This window comes from Gadus morhua, chromosome 2, assembly GCF_902167405.1.
Source record: "Gadus morhua chromosome 2, gadMor3.0, whole genome shotgun sequence".
In the NCBI taxonomy this organism is placed as follows: domain Eukaryota; kingdom Metazoa; phylum Chordata; class Actinopteri; order Gadiformes; family Gadidae; genus Gadus; species Gadus morhua.
The window spans coordinates 25,509,488-25,528,281 of record NC_044049.1 but is presented as its reverse complement, the minus strand read 5'-3'; the positions used below and the strand labels follow the sequence as shown (position 1 = coordinate 25,528,281).

Here is an 18,794-nt window from a genome sequence, read left to right as displayed (position 1 = left end):
AAATTCAATGAGAGCGTCTTAGACTCAGTCCTAGAACAGCATACGATTGGCTGGCTCTCGTGAGTTGTGACGTCTCTCAGTCGGTCCCTCTTCACCACTCACACAGTGAGTGAACGAACTGCCAGCGAGTCAGCGACTAGTGGGTCTGGGAGGAGTCGAGTCTGAGAACGAACAATACGAACGAGACGAACGAGAGAGAGAACCAGTTTTGTTTGTTCGTCTTCATTCACACTGATTCGTTCGCGACCGAGCCACTTCTAGTCAACGCCGCTTAAGTGCATTTCTGTTTTAATTGTATGGGATAAAGTGACCTTTTTATATTTTTCCTTGACCAATATTTGTTCTCATGTTTCCCAAAGCCTGTGTTTTGAAACTTGTGTGTTGCTACTGATTGACCTCACCATAGCCTACTTTATCCTGTTGTTGTGGATTTTACAGTGAGGCATTTCTTTGTGCAGACATGTATCTACAGTAAATTAAGAAACGGGAAAGTAAAGTAATAAGTATTGAAGTTACTTTTCAAATGCAGTAACTAGTAAAGTAATCTCATTACAATTTACAGAAGTAACTAGTAATAAGTAACTAATTACTTTTTTGAGTAACTACCCCAACGCTGCTCATAACCAGCTACTTGGAATACCCCCCATCATACAAGTATTTCTTATGTAAAAACAAAAGTGATAAGAGCACCATACAAAACAGTTCTTTGTAAACAAAAAAACAGATCAAGTATCCCCTTTAAAGCATCCCTCCCTTCTCTTCCGTGCTTGTGCTTTTTTCCCTCCACAGCATTTTCCCTTCTTAAACTGGTTTGCATCAAGCAGTCATTGTTAGGAAGTTAGAAATATTTACTTTATCCTCAAAAGTAGTTGGTTTTTGGAGTCATTCAGTCTTGCTCTTCTTGGGCTGAAGGATAATCCTGTAATCCTCAAAAGTGTTTAACCTAACAGATAACTTACACTCAGCTGGAAAATACTAATGTTATCTGCTCAACAGGACTAGTACACATCTAGCTGTTTTGCGCCGTCTTGTGTCTTTGAACCCCGCAAGCCAGAAAATAAGTCGTCTTCATCAGATGAGCTTGACCTGTTGACCTCACTGGACTGCAACGAGGGGTCTTCAATGTGTCGTTTGATATAGTCCATTCCTGAAGCATAAGAGTATGTTATAAACAATAATAATAGTTTCAACCCGTCATGGCAAAAACCACAGATTTGACATGAAGACGTTGTCAATAAGAGATAATGATTTTAATGGAAATTACGACTTTATACAGGCTAATAAAGGGCTAATGTACTACTAATTTGTACTACTATTTTGATTGTCTCATCTTCCTGTGTCCAATTTGTCCGGAACCTTGGAAGCAGAATGGTAGCGTTCTTCCATCATAGTGCCAAAGTGATCCTCAATGCCCACCTACAAAGCATCGACAAGGGGCTCGCAGTACTTCAGCGGTAGCTTGATCCTGTCCAGGAGCTTGGACAGGATCAAGCTTGACGGTTGGCGCAGCTGTCACACCAAATTTGTACCGGCTGCCAAATTTGTACCGGGTACGTAATCAGTTGTCCGTTGCCAGGCAACGAACAACAGATTACGTAAGGGGTTGTCCGTTGCCAGGCAGTTTTCAGAAAACATTCCCGCTCATGTTGCCAAAGACGAAATAACATAATACAGATAACGGATCGCTAGATAACACTTTTTTTTACTTTATATTTGTATTGCATTTAATTGTTTAATCAAATTTGTAAAATAAGTGTTATCCGTCTTGTCCCACTCAATGAACGAGTTTGCGAATGTTCTTGAACCTTCCTACGTCATTCGACGCGATCGCCTGTTGCCAGGCAGGTTTGGAATGGATGACGTGCCCGGTACAAATTTGGCACCCGGTACAAATTTGGTGTAAGGCCGCCTTAATGCATGGGCTTGCCTGGGCTGAAGCCCCAGGGCCTACGCCGGTCGGGGGGCCTATCATGAGCTGCAGTAAAAAAAATAAAATATATATATATATTTTATACTGGCCCATGATAGGCCCCCAGATCGGTGAAGGCCCAAGACAATGTGATTTTTTTGTTTGGGGCATATAAAGATCAGAGGCCTATCATCAGGCCCCCCCCGTCAACAAACCTTCCCCCCCCCCTCCCCCCCCCCCTCAACAAACCTCAGCCCCAGGGCCCAATGGCAGGTTAAGGCAGGCCTGGGTGTGACACAGCCAACCCATCTGGACATTTGTTTCGGCTTGCAAGATGTTAGTTGCCTGGGCAACTGGGGTCATGACAACAGCAAACTCTGACAGGAATGCAAATTCAGCTGGATAAAACCTGTAATAAAGACAAGAACAGAGGTAGTTGAGCGGAGGGATCGAGCTGGGGTGTGTGGCTTTAGCAATGCTTGGAGGTAGGCAGGGGCAGTTCCATCGACTGCCTTGTATGCCAGTACCATCGTCTTAAATTTGATGCGAGCTACTACAGGGAGCCACTGGAGGTCCCGGAAGAGGGGATTCACATGGGAGAACTTCGGTAGGTTGAACACGAGGCGTGCTGCCGCATTCTGAATGCGCTGCAAAGGTTTAATCGCAGAGGCAGGAAGTCCAGCCAGGAGTGAGTTGCAGTAGTCGAGGCGGGAGATGACCAGTGATTGGACTAGAAGCTGAGCTGCTTCCCTTGTGAGGAAGTGCCGGATTCTGCGGATGGTGCCCTGTCCCTACGTAAGCAAAGTCCTCGTCATGGCACACTCCAATGTATAAGGGGGCTCACTTGGGCATGGACAAGACAAGGGATTGAATCTTAGACCGTTTCTTCTGGCCCAGGGTTAAAGAGGATGTCACCCAGTACCGTCAGGCGTGTCCAGAGGAATCTACCGAGGAACAACTTTCACAAGGGGCCAAGACTCTTTATTTATTTTGGGTTGGGAGCTACGCAACCTGTATCCTTTCTGTTAGGCAACACATTCCACATCCCACGTTAAGTTAAATATTTGTTGAAGCTGTTTGGAACACATACATTTCTTGTTCTACTGTGCATGAAAAGAAAAGCTGCAACAGCCTTGAACACGGCACATCGACCTACTGTAGTCAGGTGAACAGTCTTGTGTTATTGTGTTTGTTTTGAGTAACGATGGAGAGAGAGCAATGGACGCACAAGCGCGAGTTTATTCTGGCTATGGCCGGGAACATAGTTGGTCTGGGCAACATCTGGAGATTCCCCTATCTGTGCTACAAGAACGGTGGAGGTGAGTAACTTTCACCAAGAGAAAAATGGAGAACTCATTCAAACTAAATCCTGCGGAAAACAAGGCACATGGCAGAACTGGGTGTACAAGTGCACACTGTGTATTACTGCTTATCTTGTTGTTAAACGTGGTGCTCATACCCGGAATTGCCTCAATATTAAATGTATTAACCAAAAGGTAATTAAGAGTAAGACAAAAAGTCGTTCCATTTCCCATAGGTAGGCCATCCACCTGTCCCATTGACTGGTGGAAGACAAACACCTAGAAATGTATAGACTAAAAAACGTCCCTTTGATAAACGTGTCTGCTTAATTGCTAAATCTAATTTAAACGTACAGGATGTTTTCATTCTTTGAACTAGTCCTGTCCCAGTGAAGAGTCATTTTTCCTTTGTTTGTTCCTGAATGGAATGTGGAACTGTGGATTGATCCAGATCACAGCGGCGTCTGTGTACACCGATGTTATCAACTGTTTTCCTTTGCAGAAAGTACTTTGGTGAATTACAAATAATTTATTTCAATTATACTTTTACTTTTTGTGCTTCGTTTAAAGTCTGTTTGACGTGTACTTTTAAAAAGAAAACATGAACTTCTCAAAGTAAAAATGCTAATTCTGCAACACTTAAAGGTCCCATGGCATGCTACTTTATGGATTGTTTTATATCAGAATCAGAATGTCTTTATTGTCATTGCACAAAGTGCCGCGAAATTGGGGTAGAGGCTCTCAAAATAAGTTAATAATGCTTTTTAAAACAAAAACTAAATGAGAAAAAGGGTTATTTTTAAAAAAATATATATATAATGTTTAGAACTCAAACAAATGTATATATTTTAAAATGTCAGCCAATTTTAAAGGTCAGATTGGTATGATAATAGAATAATTTATAATTCTGCATTATTTAGAGAAATAACAGCTCTGGGGTAGAAACAGTTTTTTAGCCTGTTTGTTTGTGATCTGTTTGCCCTGTAGCGCCTGCCAGAGGGCAACAGTTCAAACAGGTTATGTCCTGGGTGGGATGAGTCTCGGTCAATATAGGTGTTAGTTGGCCCCTAACACATTACTTAAAGACGTTCAGCCTTGGGGCAGAATTACAGCCACAACAAGCTTTCCACAAACGGGCCGTTTCTTAGAGGCGGGTCAAGGTCAGGGGCGGGCCGTACTATTAGGCAAACCAGGCATTTGCCTGGAGCCCCAGGCCCCATAGAAGGTTTTTGGGGCCCCCAAAATGCCCCAATGCATATATTTTGTCCCCATATTTATTATTTTTATAAAAATCTCTTCACAATAGTAGCATCGGGATGTCTAATTACTCATATTTTGACGATCTTTCCGTGTGCACCCCCCTTCAGTCCGCACTACATGGACTATTCCATGTTACGCGCATCACGCTCATCACGCGTATGCAGAAATGATGTCAAATTCAAAACAGTAAGCGGTAAGAGAGAGAGAGAGAAATCGAGTGAGACATAAATCGAGTGAAACATGAAGCGATCTTTCGAAAGCGGGTCAGATAAAAATAAGAAGAAAGACCAAAGGCAGGACTTGCTTTCAAAGCTGCCAAAGCTATCCAGCTTTTTTACAGCCACCGCAGTGTTAGCGGGACCGTCGGCGGATCAAGAGCAGCCGTCTACGTCGTTTGCTGTCACGTTACTGCTCCTTTCATTCCAAGTGGCTCTGGCTCAGCCAGCAGCGATGCTAATGACGTGTGTCAACAAACTGATGGAGATGATGCACAACTGGTAGTGAATATTGCTCATTAGGGGTCCAAGCCAACAGGTTGGATCCCTATTGTTTTTGTAAGGATTTTTAGGGGTCCAAGCCAACAGGTTGGATCCCTATTGTTTTTGTAAGGATTTTTCCTATTATACTTACCTCCCTAAAAGTGGGACCACAGCCCAAACCGTAAATGGTGCCGACACGCCAATTGCATGACTAGATCCAGATCTCTTCGGACTATGCAGACGACAAAATCCAGACACGCCGGTCACTAGGTGGCGCTATACCAAGGAATACGCGTTTGGGGCTATAACTCCCACACCGAACCTCCCACATTCAAAACCTTATACACACAGATTCACTGAAGTCTGCTGCATCTTTTGGCATAGGCCACGCCCATTTGCGTGTAGAATTTTTTTTCGCAAAATCGCGAAGACCGCAAAACTGTTTTTTCCCTACTTCTCCCACATTTCTTGACCAATCGACACCAAACTTTGCACACGGCATCTTCAGACGCACACGCATAGAAACCCTCTGACAGTTTTTTTATCCGACTTTCGACGACGAAACGGTAGCGTTTTGAATATTGGTTTATTAGCTAAATTTGACGTGGAAAATCCAAAATCCCAAAAAATCCAAAATTACAGACCGGATCGACTCCAAGTTTTACACACATGTTGGTGCTAACCTTAATGTCGTACGATAACAATTTCGGAAAATTTCGCCATTAGGGGGCGCCATAAACGAGGAAATTGTATATCTTCTAATTGGCCAAAGGAATGTTCTTCAAACTCGAGGGAAACCATCAAGGGGCAATCCCGAGACTATACAGAAAATATGGCCAAGAATTATTAATGTGGGCGGCGGCGAAATGCACATTTCTTGTCGCGTTGTGCCGGCGAAATGCACACTTCTTGTTATTCTTCCCCCCCTAAAAGTGGTACCACAGCCCAAACCGTAAATGGTGCAGACACGCCAATGGCATGACTAGATCCAGCACCGGCACCGCTACTCAGATAACAAAATCCAGACACGCCGGTCCCTAGGTGGTGCTATACCAAGGAATACGCGTTTGGGACTATAACTCCCACACCGAACCTCCCACATTCAAAACCTTATACACACATATTCACTGGAGTCTGCTGCATCTTTTGGCGTAGGCCACGCCCATTTGCGTCTATAATTTTTTTTTTCAATCGCGAAAACCGCTAAACTGCCTTTTCCCTATAAACGCGCAATAAACGAGGAAATTGTATATCTTCTAATTGGCCCAAGGAATGTTCTTCAAACTATAAGGAAACCATCAAGGGGCAAACCCGAGTCTATATAGAAAATATAGCCAAGAATTAATAATGTGGGCGGGAGTTATTTGGCAAAGGAAAATTGTCTTTGGAAAATTTCGCCAACAGGGCGGCGCCAAAAATCGACGACATTGTATGTCTGCGTTTTAGGCTATAACTCCCACACCGAAGCTCCCACAGTCAAAAACGTTATACGCACAGATTCACTGGAGTCAGCTGCATCTTTTGGCCCATTTGCGTCAGTATTTTCTTTATGCAAAATCGCGAAAACAGCTAAACTGACTTTTCGCTACTCCTCCCACATTTCTTGCCCAATTGACACCAAACTTTGCACACAACATCTTCAGACGCACACGACAAGAAATCAGCATAACTATTTTGATCCGACCATCGTTGACGAAACGGTAGCGTTTTGAATATATGTTTCGCGTTGCAAATCAGTAAAAACTATTTTGATCCAACCGTCGATGACTAAACGGTAGCGGAAAATGCGTTTGGGGCCGAAACTCCCACACCGAACCTCTCACAGTCAAAACCTTTATATCCACAGGTTGTTCACGGTAGCGTTTTGAATACTTGCTTCGCGTTGTGCTGGCGCAATGCACATTTCTTGTCGCGTTGTGCCGGCGAAATGCACATTGCTTGGACCCCTGCATAACTGCTTGCAGTTCTAGTTCTTATTACTATTATTATACTTCCCGCCTTGAAAGTGGGTCCACAGCCCAAACCGTAAATGGTGCACACGCGCCAATTACATGACTAGAACCAGGTCCGGCACCGCTACTCAGATAACCAAATTCAGACATGCCGGCCTCTAGGTGGCGCTATACCAAGGAGAAACACGTTTGGGGCTATAGCTTCCACACCGAACCTCCCACAGTCAAAAACTTGTACCCACATATTCACTGGAGTCTGCTGCATCTTTTGGCATAGGCCACGCCCATTTGCGTCTATAATTTTTTTTTCGCAAAATCGCGAAAACCGCTAAACTGTTTTTTCGCTACTGCTCCCACATTTCTTGACCAATCGACACCAAACTTTGCACACGACATCGTCAGACGCACACAAAAAAGCACATTTCTTGTCGCGTTGTGCCGGCGAAATGCACACTTCTTGGACCCCTGCATAACTGCTTGCAGTTCTAGTTCTCCTTCTTCCACTTCGGTTATTGAAATTGATGACAATAACGATAACAATGACTGCAAGACACATATTCTTGTGGATGACCCAGCACTCTGGCCCAAGCTGCTGTGTCTTGGGCAGGCGCACACATATTCTAGTGGATGACCAAGCACTCTGGCCCAAGGGCCGCAGATTCACAAAAGCATACTATTACATAGTAAGGGAAAATGATGAGAGGGTGAACAGGTCTTGGTTAGTCTAGTGAAAGTGCAGACCGTGTTTTTTGCTTTTGTTGTTGCCTTTTTGGAAAACAAAAACAACTGAGTGAGGAAGGATTTAAACACTGGAATAACCTTGCAATGCATCTAATCAACCATGAAAGGTCTGAAGAGCACAGGAAAAATACTGATAGCTGGAAGCAGCTATCAGTAGGTTTCCAGTAGGTCACAGCATATAGCTGCTGTGACCTACTGGAAACCCTCAGGTAAATGATGACATAAGGTTAACAGTCAGTGTAATGTGTCAACATAACTAATCTTATTGTTTTGTATGTTATTCTCAATTTGTAAATAGATAATTAACATTTGCATGAAAGAAGGATAGTGACTTTTGTTCATCCCTTGTATGGAGTATCTCATTATGCGACATAAGGTACAATAGACCGGTAGATGCAGGGGCCCCTAAATTACTGTTCGCCTGGAGCCCCCAAAGGGCTAAGATCGCCACTGGTCAAGGTGGAGGGTGGGGGTGTGGCCCCGTGCAGCTTGCGGCCACGGTACCATGCGCAAGTGTTTACAGTGGATGTATCGCGGGGGATTGGCTCGGATTCATAATATCATCCGGAGGCGCACACAGCTCTTGGCCGTGTCCTGCAAATATTCTAGAACACTCCGGGTGCTCTGGCGGGAGTCCTTGAGCTCTATATCTAAATAATATAATATAATATATAGATATCTATATAATATATTATCACGGCCAAATGCTTTGTGCGCCACTGGATGATATTATGAATCTCAAATAACAAAGAAGTGTACAACACTTGCGTTACAGTGTGTGTATATTCACACACACACACACATGTTGCGCTCACACGGTCGTAGCTCATCGTCTCATTGGCGGGCCAAATTCTCTGGAAGGGCAAAGCAGAGAAAGGGGAGGTAACCTTGCCACCTTACGACAACATATGGGGCCAAATTCAAAATCGGAGCGTCTGAGCTTTCATTTTTCAAAGGCGGAGCAGGATACCTAGTGTTCGTTTTACACCGAACGTAATTTCTAGCCACTGGGGGACCATAGGCAGGCTGTTAGAAAACCAATCATGCAATGGGACCTTTAAAGTGGTATTGCAGTGTACTCATAAACAGTGCACTTTATTTGTATTGTAAATTATATGTTAGTGTATGTAAATTGTATGTTAGTGTACTTACAGAAAGTATGCTCAATTGCAAATACTTTTAAGTGGTAATTAGTCTACCACTTTTTGCTAATGGTTGAGTGCTTCTAGCCAAAGCACACACCCGTGTATGTAGCAAGCACCTGGCCTCTAGCCATTTAAATGGGGGATGCCACACACAAACCAGACATCTAACAGTTAAAGGAGACATATTATGGTGTTTTCCCAACAAGTAAACATAGTATATGAGTTCCATAAAACGTGTTTTTTAAGCTGTTTGCTGGAAATAGCTTTAAGGAAAATATCTTGCAAACCGCTATTCCCCTCTGATTCAGTCCCTTCAGAATGCGCTGTTTCTGGTGTCTGTAGCTTTTAAGCAAATGAGCTGCTGCTGCCGAAGCTTCGTCGGCAGTCCGGCAGCTCTGTCTGAGAAGGGGATTGCACTCCCGGAACTGAGCTGCAGGCCTCCGCTGAGCTCAAACATCAACGCCCAGCGCTCGTCCGCTTCGCCACAAAATCTTAGCTATGCTCTCATGGGAGGGGGATGTGGGAGGTAATATTTAAATGTGCCCCCGGCCCCGTCCTACGTTAGCCTGGTCCTACCAGACCATCGTACTTCATTGTGTCTGTAGAAGTTTTAAAATGATTGGATCTGCCCAGTGCCACTCTGGATCTGCCATAACCAATCGCATAGCGTTTGGTCGTGACGTATGTCATGCGACGGGACCGGCTCCTTCAACACTAACGGAGCCAGCAGGAAAATCAAACTTTTCCCGAACCCGGTGGGGAGAAGCACCACAACATCATGGCCACCAACAAAACTCAGCAAAGCTTGTTCTTGCTCCGGCTTTAATTGATCGATTTTCGGCAGCGATCCCACAACAGACTGAATAGCTTCTTTCGTATCCTTCTCCATTGTTTGCCTCTGACTACAACTGAAACTGGCGCGCAAACTAGACGTCATCGTTCTCAGCCACTCCCTCTGTTCGCTGATTGGACCCCCAGAAATCTGGTTTCCATGGAACGCATTCATATTAAGCAGACCCAGACCTAGTACTGAAGTGAAATGAAAATTGAGCGGAAGTAGGTAGGTGGGCGTTGCACGCCAGGCTATTCCTACGTAGGAGGGGGCGCCGAAACTGACTCGCTCGTTTGGTAACTGTAGGCGGGGTACTTTAAGAAATTCATATCTCAGTCAAAAAATCATGTACGGACCTTTTTCAAAGTTTGCACGCATGTGGAGTTCACCCCAAAACCCAGGAAAAGTGTTGTTTTCCTAAAATGTCCCCTTTAAGAATTTACCAAGTTGCGAAGTCTGAAGTAGTTGACGTTAATTCACTGTCCTCCGATTGACTTCAATTTTGAAATGTAAAGTTTTATAGTTGGATATTTAAAATATAGGTATTCAAGTTATAAAAGTAGTAGCTGGCGATACTATGGAAGAGCATTAGGGCCATATCTGCTTTTTTTTTTTCTGAGTTTAAAGTCGGAAAAGAGAGAATAAAATAATTCAGAATTCTGACTTTATCTCAGAATTCTGAGAACTCCCAAAAAAATGTGCATGTAGCCATAAACATGACATGTTTACAAGTGATGATGAGTATGGTGCCAGTATTAGTTCTTCCCAGTGTAAAAGGTTCCTGTTTCTTTACTTCACAGGTGTGTTCTTGCTGCCTTACTGTGTGTTAGCTCTTCTGTCTGGTGTTCCCCTTTTCTTGATGGAGAACGCGCTGGGCCAGTTCACCCAGGAGGGAACCATCACCTGCTGGAAGAAGCTATGTCCGCTGGTAGAGGGTACGCTACAGAGCCAATTCATTGTGAAGTTATGTTTCGTTATGTGGAGACATTTTTGCGTTTTAAACTACCAGTGTTTAAAACTCCCAGTGTCTTTCCATGGAGGGCCCCATTCAAGAATTTAGTAGCTAAACTCATCAATGCGGAACCTATACAGAAAGCTATCAGGTACAATACAGTAATATAACTCGGGACTTGATCCATCCCATTAAAGGTGATGTAGGTTTGATTGGAGTGTTGCTAAGAGAGAGAGCTCTCTGCTCCCTCCCTGTTCATCCATCATTGAGTGTTGGAATCATGTACTTCTGATAAACAGTTTTTTCCGTTGTTTTTGCATCACGATGTTGTTCAGCCGTAGCCGTGAATAACACAGCAATCTGCGCCCTCCTCAGGTGTTGGCTATGCCATTATTGTGATCCAGGTTTTTGCAACAATATATCTGGTTATATTGGCCTATTCGCTCTTCTACCTGCTCTCCTCCTTTGCCTCCGTGCTGCCATGGACCACTTGCAGCAACGACTGGAACACAGGTCGGTGTGGATTTATCGGAGATAATATCAATTCCAATCTGTTCAAGCTACTTTCAACTCCAGAGAAACGTTTAGAAAGTTCTGTCATGTTTGCCTGACGGTTGTAATTGACACATGGGGGATTTCAAACAAAGAAAGTATACTATGATTCAACCAACAACAGACGCTTGTGTGGAGCTGACTGCTCCGAACATGACCAGCCAACACTACGCTGAATTGGGTGGCAACTGGACATCTAAAGCGCCGATCAGTTCTGCAGTGATGGAGTTCTGGGAGTAAGTCAATAATGATGTATACTTGCCTTCTGAATACTAAGGTCTTTATTATGGTTGTTCATGTCATGTTGCCCTTCTTTAGTACCATCGACCACGTTATTATATCAATGCATGCCTTAAAGAACACTCCCTTAAAGAACACTCCCTTAAAGAACACTCCCTTAAAGATCACTCCCTTAAAGATCACTCCCTTAAAGAACACTCCCTTAAAGAACACTCCCTTAAAGAACACTCCCTTAAAGATCACTCCCTTAAAGATCACTCCCTTAAAGATCACTCCCTTAAAGAACACTCCCTTAAAGAACACTCCCTTTTTCCTTGCCGCCTTCAGGAGGCGTGTGCTCTCCATGTCCGGGGGGATCGAGGAGTTGGGGGCCGTCCAATGGGAGCTGTGCGCCTGTCTCCTGGCCTGCTGGTTGGCCTGCTACTTCTGCATATGGAAGGGAGTCAAGTCCACTGGAAAGGTCGGTCCAACATGAGAGTATCCTTCTTATCCTTCTTCTTATTCTCATGAGGCTCAGCCTGCTAGTGAGTTGATGTTGCGAGGTAGGCGATGGCGCCTCGTAGGGAACCCTGGTTCGATTCCCCGCCTGTGATTCTATATCATGTCCTATACAAGTCAGCGTTTAGTTATGCGTTATGTCCGTTTAGTGGTCTAGAAGGCTTATGTAGTGGAAGCATAGCAGTTAAATATTTTGGGCCTAAACCATGTAGGGATTTATAGGTTAGCAACATGATTTTAAAATCAATTCTCTGACCTACAGGAAGCCAATGTAGCGATTTCAGAATTGGTGTAATATATTTTTTGGTCTTTGTTAGAACTCTAGCAGCAGCATTCTGAACAAGCGGAAGCTTCCTCAGAGTTTGTTTTGGGAGACCTGTAAGGAGACCATTGCAGTAATCAAGCTTACTAGTGATAAAGGCATGTACAAGTTTTTGTATGTCTTCGGTGGACATGAGCCCTCTAAGTCTTGCTACATTTTTAAGGTGATAATATGCAGATTTTGTAACTGATTTGATGTCACTGTCGAAATGCAAATCTGAATCCATGATAACCCCTAGATTTCTGTCTTTGATTCAGTTGCAATAGGTGTGCAAGTGGATATTTGTTGTTACAGGTACACATACATGACATAGTATTGTAGATGCCTTTGCATGCATTTACTGACAATGAGGTTCTGCCTGAGGCTGTGTTCCTGTTAGACCTCCCTTGCAGGAGAAGCATAACTTCAAATCAAAACCTGGCGTCACTCAGTATAATATTGTGGGTATTGAGGTCCAGTTATTTGTTTCCACTGTGTACGTGTGCGTTCTTATGGAATGTGTGTGTATGCATGTGTTTGTGTGCATGTAAGCACGTGTGTGTGTGTGTGTGTGTGTGTGTGTGTGTGTGTGTGTGTGTGTGTGTGTGTTTGCATGTTTGTTTGCATGTAAGCACATGTGTGTGTGTGTGTGGGTACGTTCATGCCTGCATGTGTGTGTGTGTCTGCATGTGTGTGTGTGTGTGTGTGTGTGTGTGTGTGTGTGTGTGTGTGAGAGTGTGCGTGTGCGTGTAGGTTGTGTATGTCACGGCGGTGTTCCCCTACGTGATGCTGGCCATCCTGCTGGTCCGGGGCTTGACTCTACCCGGAGCTTGGCAGGGGGTGGTCTACTACCTGAGGCCAGACTTCACCCGCCTCACACACCTGCAGGTACCACTGCTTTAACACCCCAGCATGGTTGAACCCTAACCCTAACCCTAACCCTAACCCTAGCCCTAACCCTAACCCTAGCCCTAACTACAACTACACACGTATCCCTGATGAAAAACACATTCTCAAAGCATCGTTAAGATGAAGAAGTAATTCATTCGTTCATTCATGTCTCATCATGTTGATAGCTTGGTAACTGTGGTTTAAGCGGTATGCGTTTACATAACTCCTTTGCTTTGTCATGTGTCATCTGTTAAGGGTTTTTACCTGCAAGCAAACACACAAATTAAGATGAGCGAGCGTGATTCGGATATCGCTATAACCCTTCAAATACACGTGTAAATGTGTGTATGTAAAAAATGTGTTGATGAATGCGGCATTCCAAGGTTTGAATCTACAGACATCGTTGGTGATTGAAGAGTAAGCAACGTGTGGGCAAGGTGCATCATGGGGGACAGAGGTATTTCTGCGTTCACCGTTGACATGTGCATCAGGTGTGGATCGAGGCTGGAGGCCAGGTGTTCTACTCCTACGGTGTGGCTGCAGGCACCATCAACACCCTGGGGAGCTACAACAAGAAGAATAACAACTGTTACAAGTAAGATGAATCCAATCCCCCCCCCCCCCCCCCCCCGTTGAGATGTTTCTGCATACAGTCTTATTGCTCATAGGTAATACTAATTTTATCCTTGAGATATAATTTTATGTTCAATGAAGAAAATTATATAATGATGCAAATTATAATAATAATTGGTATAATTATTCCTCGCCCTGAAACAATGGGACATTTCTGGCTTAGAAATGGCAAATGCATTGGTGATGCTGGGGTCTAGGCCAAAGCACTAGTGCAAATACATTGGAAATACAATTCACGTGGGATGACAGTCCAAGATGCAACTCAAGATAGCATACATATTGCTCCTAGAGTGGTCTTTGTGTTTTCTGTTCTTTTTGCTAGGGACAGTCTTTGGCTCTGTGCTCTGAACAGCGCCACCAGTTTCGTTGCTGGGTTTGCCGTCTTCTCTATCCTGGGATTCATGGCACATCAACAGGGTGTCACCATGGACAATGTGGTGGAATCTGGTACACAATCCGTTTGGTTTTCATGCATGGCACAAATAGCCAGTCACCGCTAAACACAGTCAATACTAACTGAACGTGTGAAAGAAAATTCCATATAAAACATCAAAACCTTTATCTAGTTGTCTTGGTTTAGCCATCTGTGGTAGTCTTACCGTGTGTGTGTGTGTGTGTGTGTGTGTGTGTGTGTGTGTGTGTGTGTGTGTGTGTGTGTGTGTGTGTGTGTGTGTGTGTGTGTGTGTGTGTGTGTGTGTGTGTGTGGGCGCATGCATCTGCAGGCCCTGGTTTAGCGTTCATAGCGTTTCCCCAAGCTGTGGCTATGATGCCTGTTCCTCAGTTGTGGGCGGTCTGCTTCTTCATCATGCTCATCATGCTGGGCCTGGACTCACTGGTGAGAACGAGAGCTTCCAACACTGCATCAAGTATGTGTTTACTGTTAAACAGCAGACAGGCATTCACTTTCCATTTGTTAGCACTTTTGCATTGTGCTAAATCATCACTCAACTCAACTCGTAGCGGTAATTGAATTCAGTGCATCTGATGTGACCTCCCTCCCATCTCTCAGTTTGGTGGGCTGGAGACCATTGCGTCCAGCGTCATTGACCTGTTCCCCGGGCAGATGAGGCAGCCGTGGCGCAGGGAAATGTTCCTCGCCGTTTTCTGTCTCGTCTCCTTCCTCCTGCAGATCTTGCTCGTCACAGAGGCACGGACAATTCATAGTATCGTTTCACAGAGGGTTTCCTGTAGGGAAAGACACATGTGTCCCATATAACACTAATCATGCATTTGCTCCTTATGCTCCTTATGTTGGTAGTAGACTAAACTAGTGGAGACGCGTCTATTACCCTGGTACTGAACACAGAAGGAGCAGACACACAATTAGTGTTATAAGTTACGTCTGTGTTTGTCCTGCGATGACAATTTTGTGAAAAGAGTCTGTTCCTCTACCAATCCATAAATCAATCACTAGAAAGACCGACCTCTGTCAGACCCTGTGTTAATAATACATGTTGTGGTTTTTCCCCAGGGAGGAATCTATGTGTTCCAGCTTCTGGACTACTATGGCTGCAACGGAGCATGTCTGCTCTGCGTGGCCCTGGCTGAGTGTGTCGCTGTTGGCTGGGCCTTCGGTCTGTTTTACCTCCCTGGATAACCTGTAATCAACTATTATTTGTATCATCCTGTGTCCTTGGAAAGGCAGGCAGTAACAGTCATTAACATTACGTATCAGACAGGCCACAATCAACAATACATTTTGCTCAATAAAAAGATTTGAAGTCCAAGTGACCAAAGAATAAGTCTCAGGGTGAAAAACTTGGTGAACAGGTAGAAGAGGCAATATCTAACTGATCCACCACCTTTGGCCTTGCAAGTATTCCTGCTGTGTCTGAGGCTTTAAAGGGAGCAAAGCTTCTGTTACTTACTCATGGAACGCTTTCCCTGAAGCCCCAACAGCAACCTTATCTCATTTGCCAAGGTTCCCAGTTGTTTTCGTCTGTCTTTTGAGGAAATCTGCAGGCGGTTGAACCTCAAGCAAAAAAGTCCTCGCCTTACCATCGTTATTGTATGTGTAGGGTGTCGTTTTTGAATATGCATCCTTGTGATTTCATTTTATACCTGGCTGACCCTTGGCCATTAAACACTTGTGAAATAAAATAAATAGAGAACTCGTAAGGCCAACTGTCCAATCTTCATCATAATCACCATCGTCATCTGAGCGTTCTGTGTCCGACAGGCGCTGACAGAATGTGTGACGCCATCAAAGACATGAGTGGACAGAGGCCTTGCCTTCTCTTCAAATTCTGCTGGCGCTACATCACCCCCCTGCTCTGCCTGGTAAGACGCACCCTAAATCATCCCTGGTGGCTCCCTGCAGAGAAGCAGGCTTTATCCAATCGGCTGCAGAGGCAATGGCTGCAGGCTTAATCAGGAGGCTACAGATTGGCTAGAACTGAACTCACTTCACTACAAGACAACAATAGTCAGCGCAGGGTCTTCAGGTGCTTATCAGGGTAAGATTAGGGCTATGCATCTTCACATTTGTATTGTTGACTAACCCGATAAATGGCAAGTTCCGAGCAATGGCAAGTACCAGGCAAGTTCAGATCAGCAGCATTCCATCCATGCTCTGTTTAGACCACCCAGAGATAACATGTGGCCAACATAGTTGTGGAGAGAGAATCGCCCCTCCTGGCCAGTCGACTAGAGCTCCCCCGGAGGTACTGACTAGCCCTCTGCTGAAAAGACGTAGAGACCTTTCTAGAACTTTTCGATCCAACGGCCACCCGGGAATAGTGGCCAGTGGCAAACCGAGGTCAGATCCTTGAATCGTTTCTGGGTGGGGGTGGGGGAGCCCAGAGTGTTTGTCGAGATCTGACAGCAGGGTACACTGCTAATTATGCTACCCTCAAAACTGCCGTCCTCGCCCACTTTGGACATAGCATCCCGGCTAGGGCTACAACATTCCATTCATGGGAATGCCACCCCACTCAGCCTGCCAAGGCCCTGGCCAATCTTGCCCGCCTGACGCAGAGTGGGCTTACAGGGGAGAACGCCCCCCCCCTGCCATGGACGGACTGGTAATGGACCGTTCCAGTCGAGCAATGCAATGGTTTTGCAACTAAGTCGACTGCGTCTCAATCAACTGCCACATAGTATACATGACACAATATACTCTGTCTTATCAAGTTAACATTCACATGTAGTACACGTTGTACTCTGGCCTTCGGGAGACGAGCAATACCCACAGCAGTGCGCCTAAACAAAAGACTGAGATTAGATGAAATTCTGTGATATTAACTCAACACCAGTAAGGCAGGGTCAGAAGCTCCTGGTTCTTATCTGGCTCTTTCAGGGACTGCATACGATCGATAAACCAGGCTGAACATGGATTGCAGTATCAAAATGACATTGTATTTTGTTATATAAATTGTTGCATAAATGTAAATGCATTAAAAAATTATCGTTGACATTTATTCACCATAATCTACAATTACAGTAGATAATGTAATGCAAGAAAAGGAAATACTGCAAAGTATGCTTGTTTCTAGCGTAAATGCTCACGTCTTATTTGCAATGAATCAACATTTCTCCTGACATTTTTTAATGATAAATACTTTTACAATACAATTGCCATACAATTGTGTATGGCACGGCCAACGTTTCCCAACCCCTGGAGTAGAGGAGCATAAATGAAATTATATTTTTGGGATTCATAATAAACGATACACGCTCTTATCCCTCAGGCTAGCTTCATTCACTATGCTGTGCAGAACGAACCGCTGACGTCGAACCGGGGCCACCAGTTCCCCGGCTGGTCCTATGGTCTGGGATGGGTCATGGCTTTTTCCTCGGTCCTCATGATGCCTGTTTGGGCGATACTGAATATATGTCGCACAAAGGGTAGCCTGCGCGAGGTAAGTGACTGTAGCAGCGCCAAAATAATTATGATTGCGGGAGCTACGGGGGGGGGGGGCTTGATTGTTTACAGCAGGTGCTAATAGATTTTGATGTAGCAAACAATACCAAATAATACTACTATAATATGGTACGAATCAACAAATGAAATCACACAAGCAGCAGAGGGCGTCATCACTTATGCGATTGAGAAATACGATTCCATAGTTCCGTTTTGTTACATATAAGTCAGTACGATGTCTTCATATGTACACCTATTTACAATTATTTTATTATCACTCCCATTGAAACCAACCACAAGTGTATCACCAATCTTTTCACTGACTTTTTTTCTTCCCTTTACCCGACAGCGCCTGTGTATCCTCTGTCGGCCTGTAGAGGGCGCCACAGGCATCACACCGCAGGATTATTCAGCAGGCCTTCCATTCCAAACCGAGATGAAGTCATAAGTTCACCCCCATTTTTTATGCATAGCAATAAGATCATTGTTATAATAAGACCATGTTCATCATTTATGAAAATATGTAAATGAAACACATTTTCCCATTTAGAAATTAATAATAATATTTTTTAATGAAAATAACTATTCATGGCACAGTTACATCACTGAAATCTTCCTCAATTCTAAGTATTGTAGTTAAAATCTACTAAAGTACAAGTACAAAGTACTCTTTTTAAAACCTACTCGGAGTACTAGTTACAAGTTACTTTTTCACTGGTCATATTTAATGCCTCAGAAGTTTTCAACTGCAAGGGGAGATCCTGGCTGTCTCCCAATGTGAAGGCTGCAGCCTTGCTAGGACGCGTCCTTGCTAGTCGCGTCCTATGGAGATGAGACTAGAGTGCTAGCTCGAGTGCTTCCTAGCGTTTGTAACGTTCTGACTTTGGAACGACTTGCTAGTGTGGAAGCGCTTCCGCTTTTTAATACTGCGTTGCCGCATGTAAACACATGTGCGTTTATGAATAAAACATGGGAGCAATCAAGCTGATCGATATTTATTTGACTTTTGTCTGTTATGAATGTGGTCATGTCTCCTTCGCATGGAGCCTCTTTGAGGAAGTCACAAAAGCTTTGTTGCGGTTGATCGAAACGTCTTTATTAAAAAAAAAACTAAGTGAAATTGTGTGAGAACTTAATTCATGCATCACATTTACAGTATGGTTGATTGCTATTATGCAGGGGAAAAAAGACAAAGAAAGTGATGATAAACATGTATTTATTTGGATATATTATTTAACTGATCTGA

The 18,794-nt window shown here is 44.1% G+C and overlaps 1 protein-coding gene across 3 annotated transcripts; it reads left to right on the top strand.

Moving 5' to 3' along the window:
* The first annotated feature begins 2,652 nt into the window (after positions 1-2,652).
* On the top strand, positions 2,653-18,452 carry LOC115532980 (sodium- and chloride-dependent GABA transporter 3). Of its 3 annotated transcripts, none has more exons than XM_030343125.1 (15): positions 2,653-2,704; positions 2,807-3,228; positions 10,420-10,554; positions 10,947-11,084; positions 11,248-11,359; positions 11,691-11,823; positions 12,916-13,050; positions 13,545-13,648; positions 14,009-14,133; positions 14,409-14,521; positions 14,696-14,833; positions 15,158-15,260; positions 15,866-15,966; positions 17,376-17,546; positions 17,898-18,452. In XM_030343125.1, the coding sequence occupies exons 2-15, from the start codon at positions 3,114-3,116 to the stop codon at positions 17,994-17,996; spliced, it is 1,722 nt and encodes a 573-aa protein (XP_030198985.1). In that variant the 5' UTR covers positions 2,653-2,704; positions 2,807-3,113; the 3' UTR covers positions 17,997-18,452. The 3 variants fall into 3 exon arrangements, 2 of the variants coding, with proteins under 2 accessions (XP_030198985.1, XP_030198976.1); XM_030343116.1 differs by lacking the exon at positions 2,653-2,704 and adding an exon at positions 3,662-3,723 and having other exon boundaries at positions 3,103-3,228; XR_003974131.1 differs by lacking the exons at positions 2,653-2,704; positions 17,898-18,452 and adding an exon at positions 3,662-3,723 and having other exon boundaries at positions 3,103-3,228; positions 15,158-15,286; positions 17,376-17,505.
* The last annotated feature ends 342 nt before the right edge of the window (positions 18,453-18,794 follow it).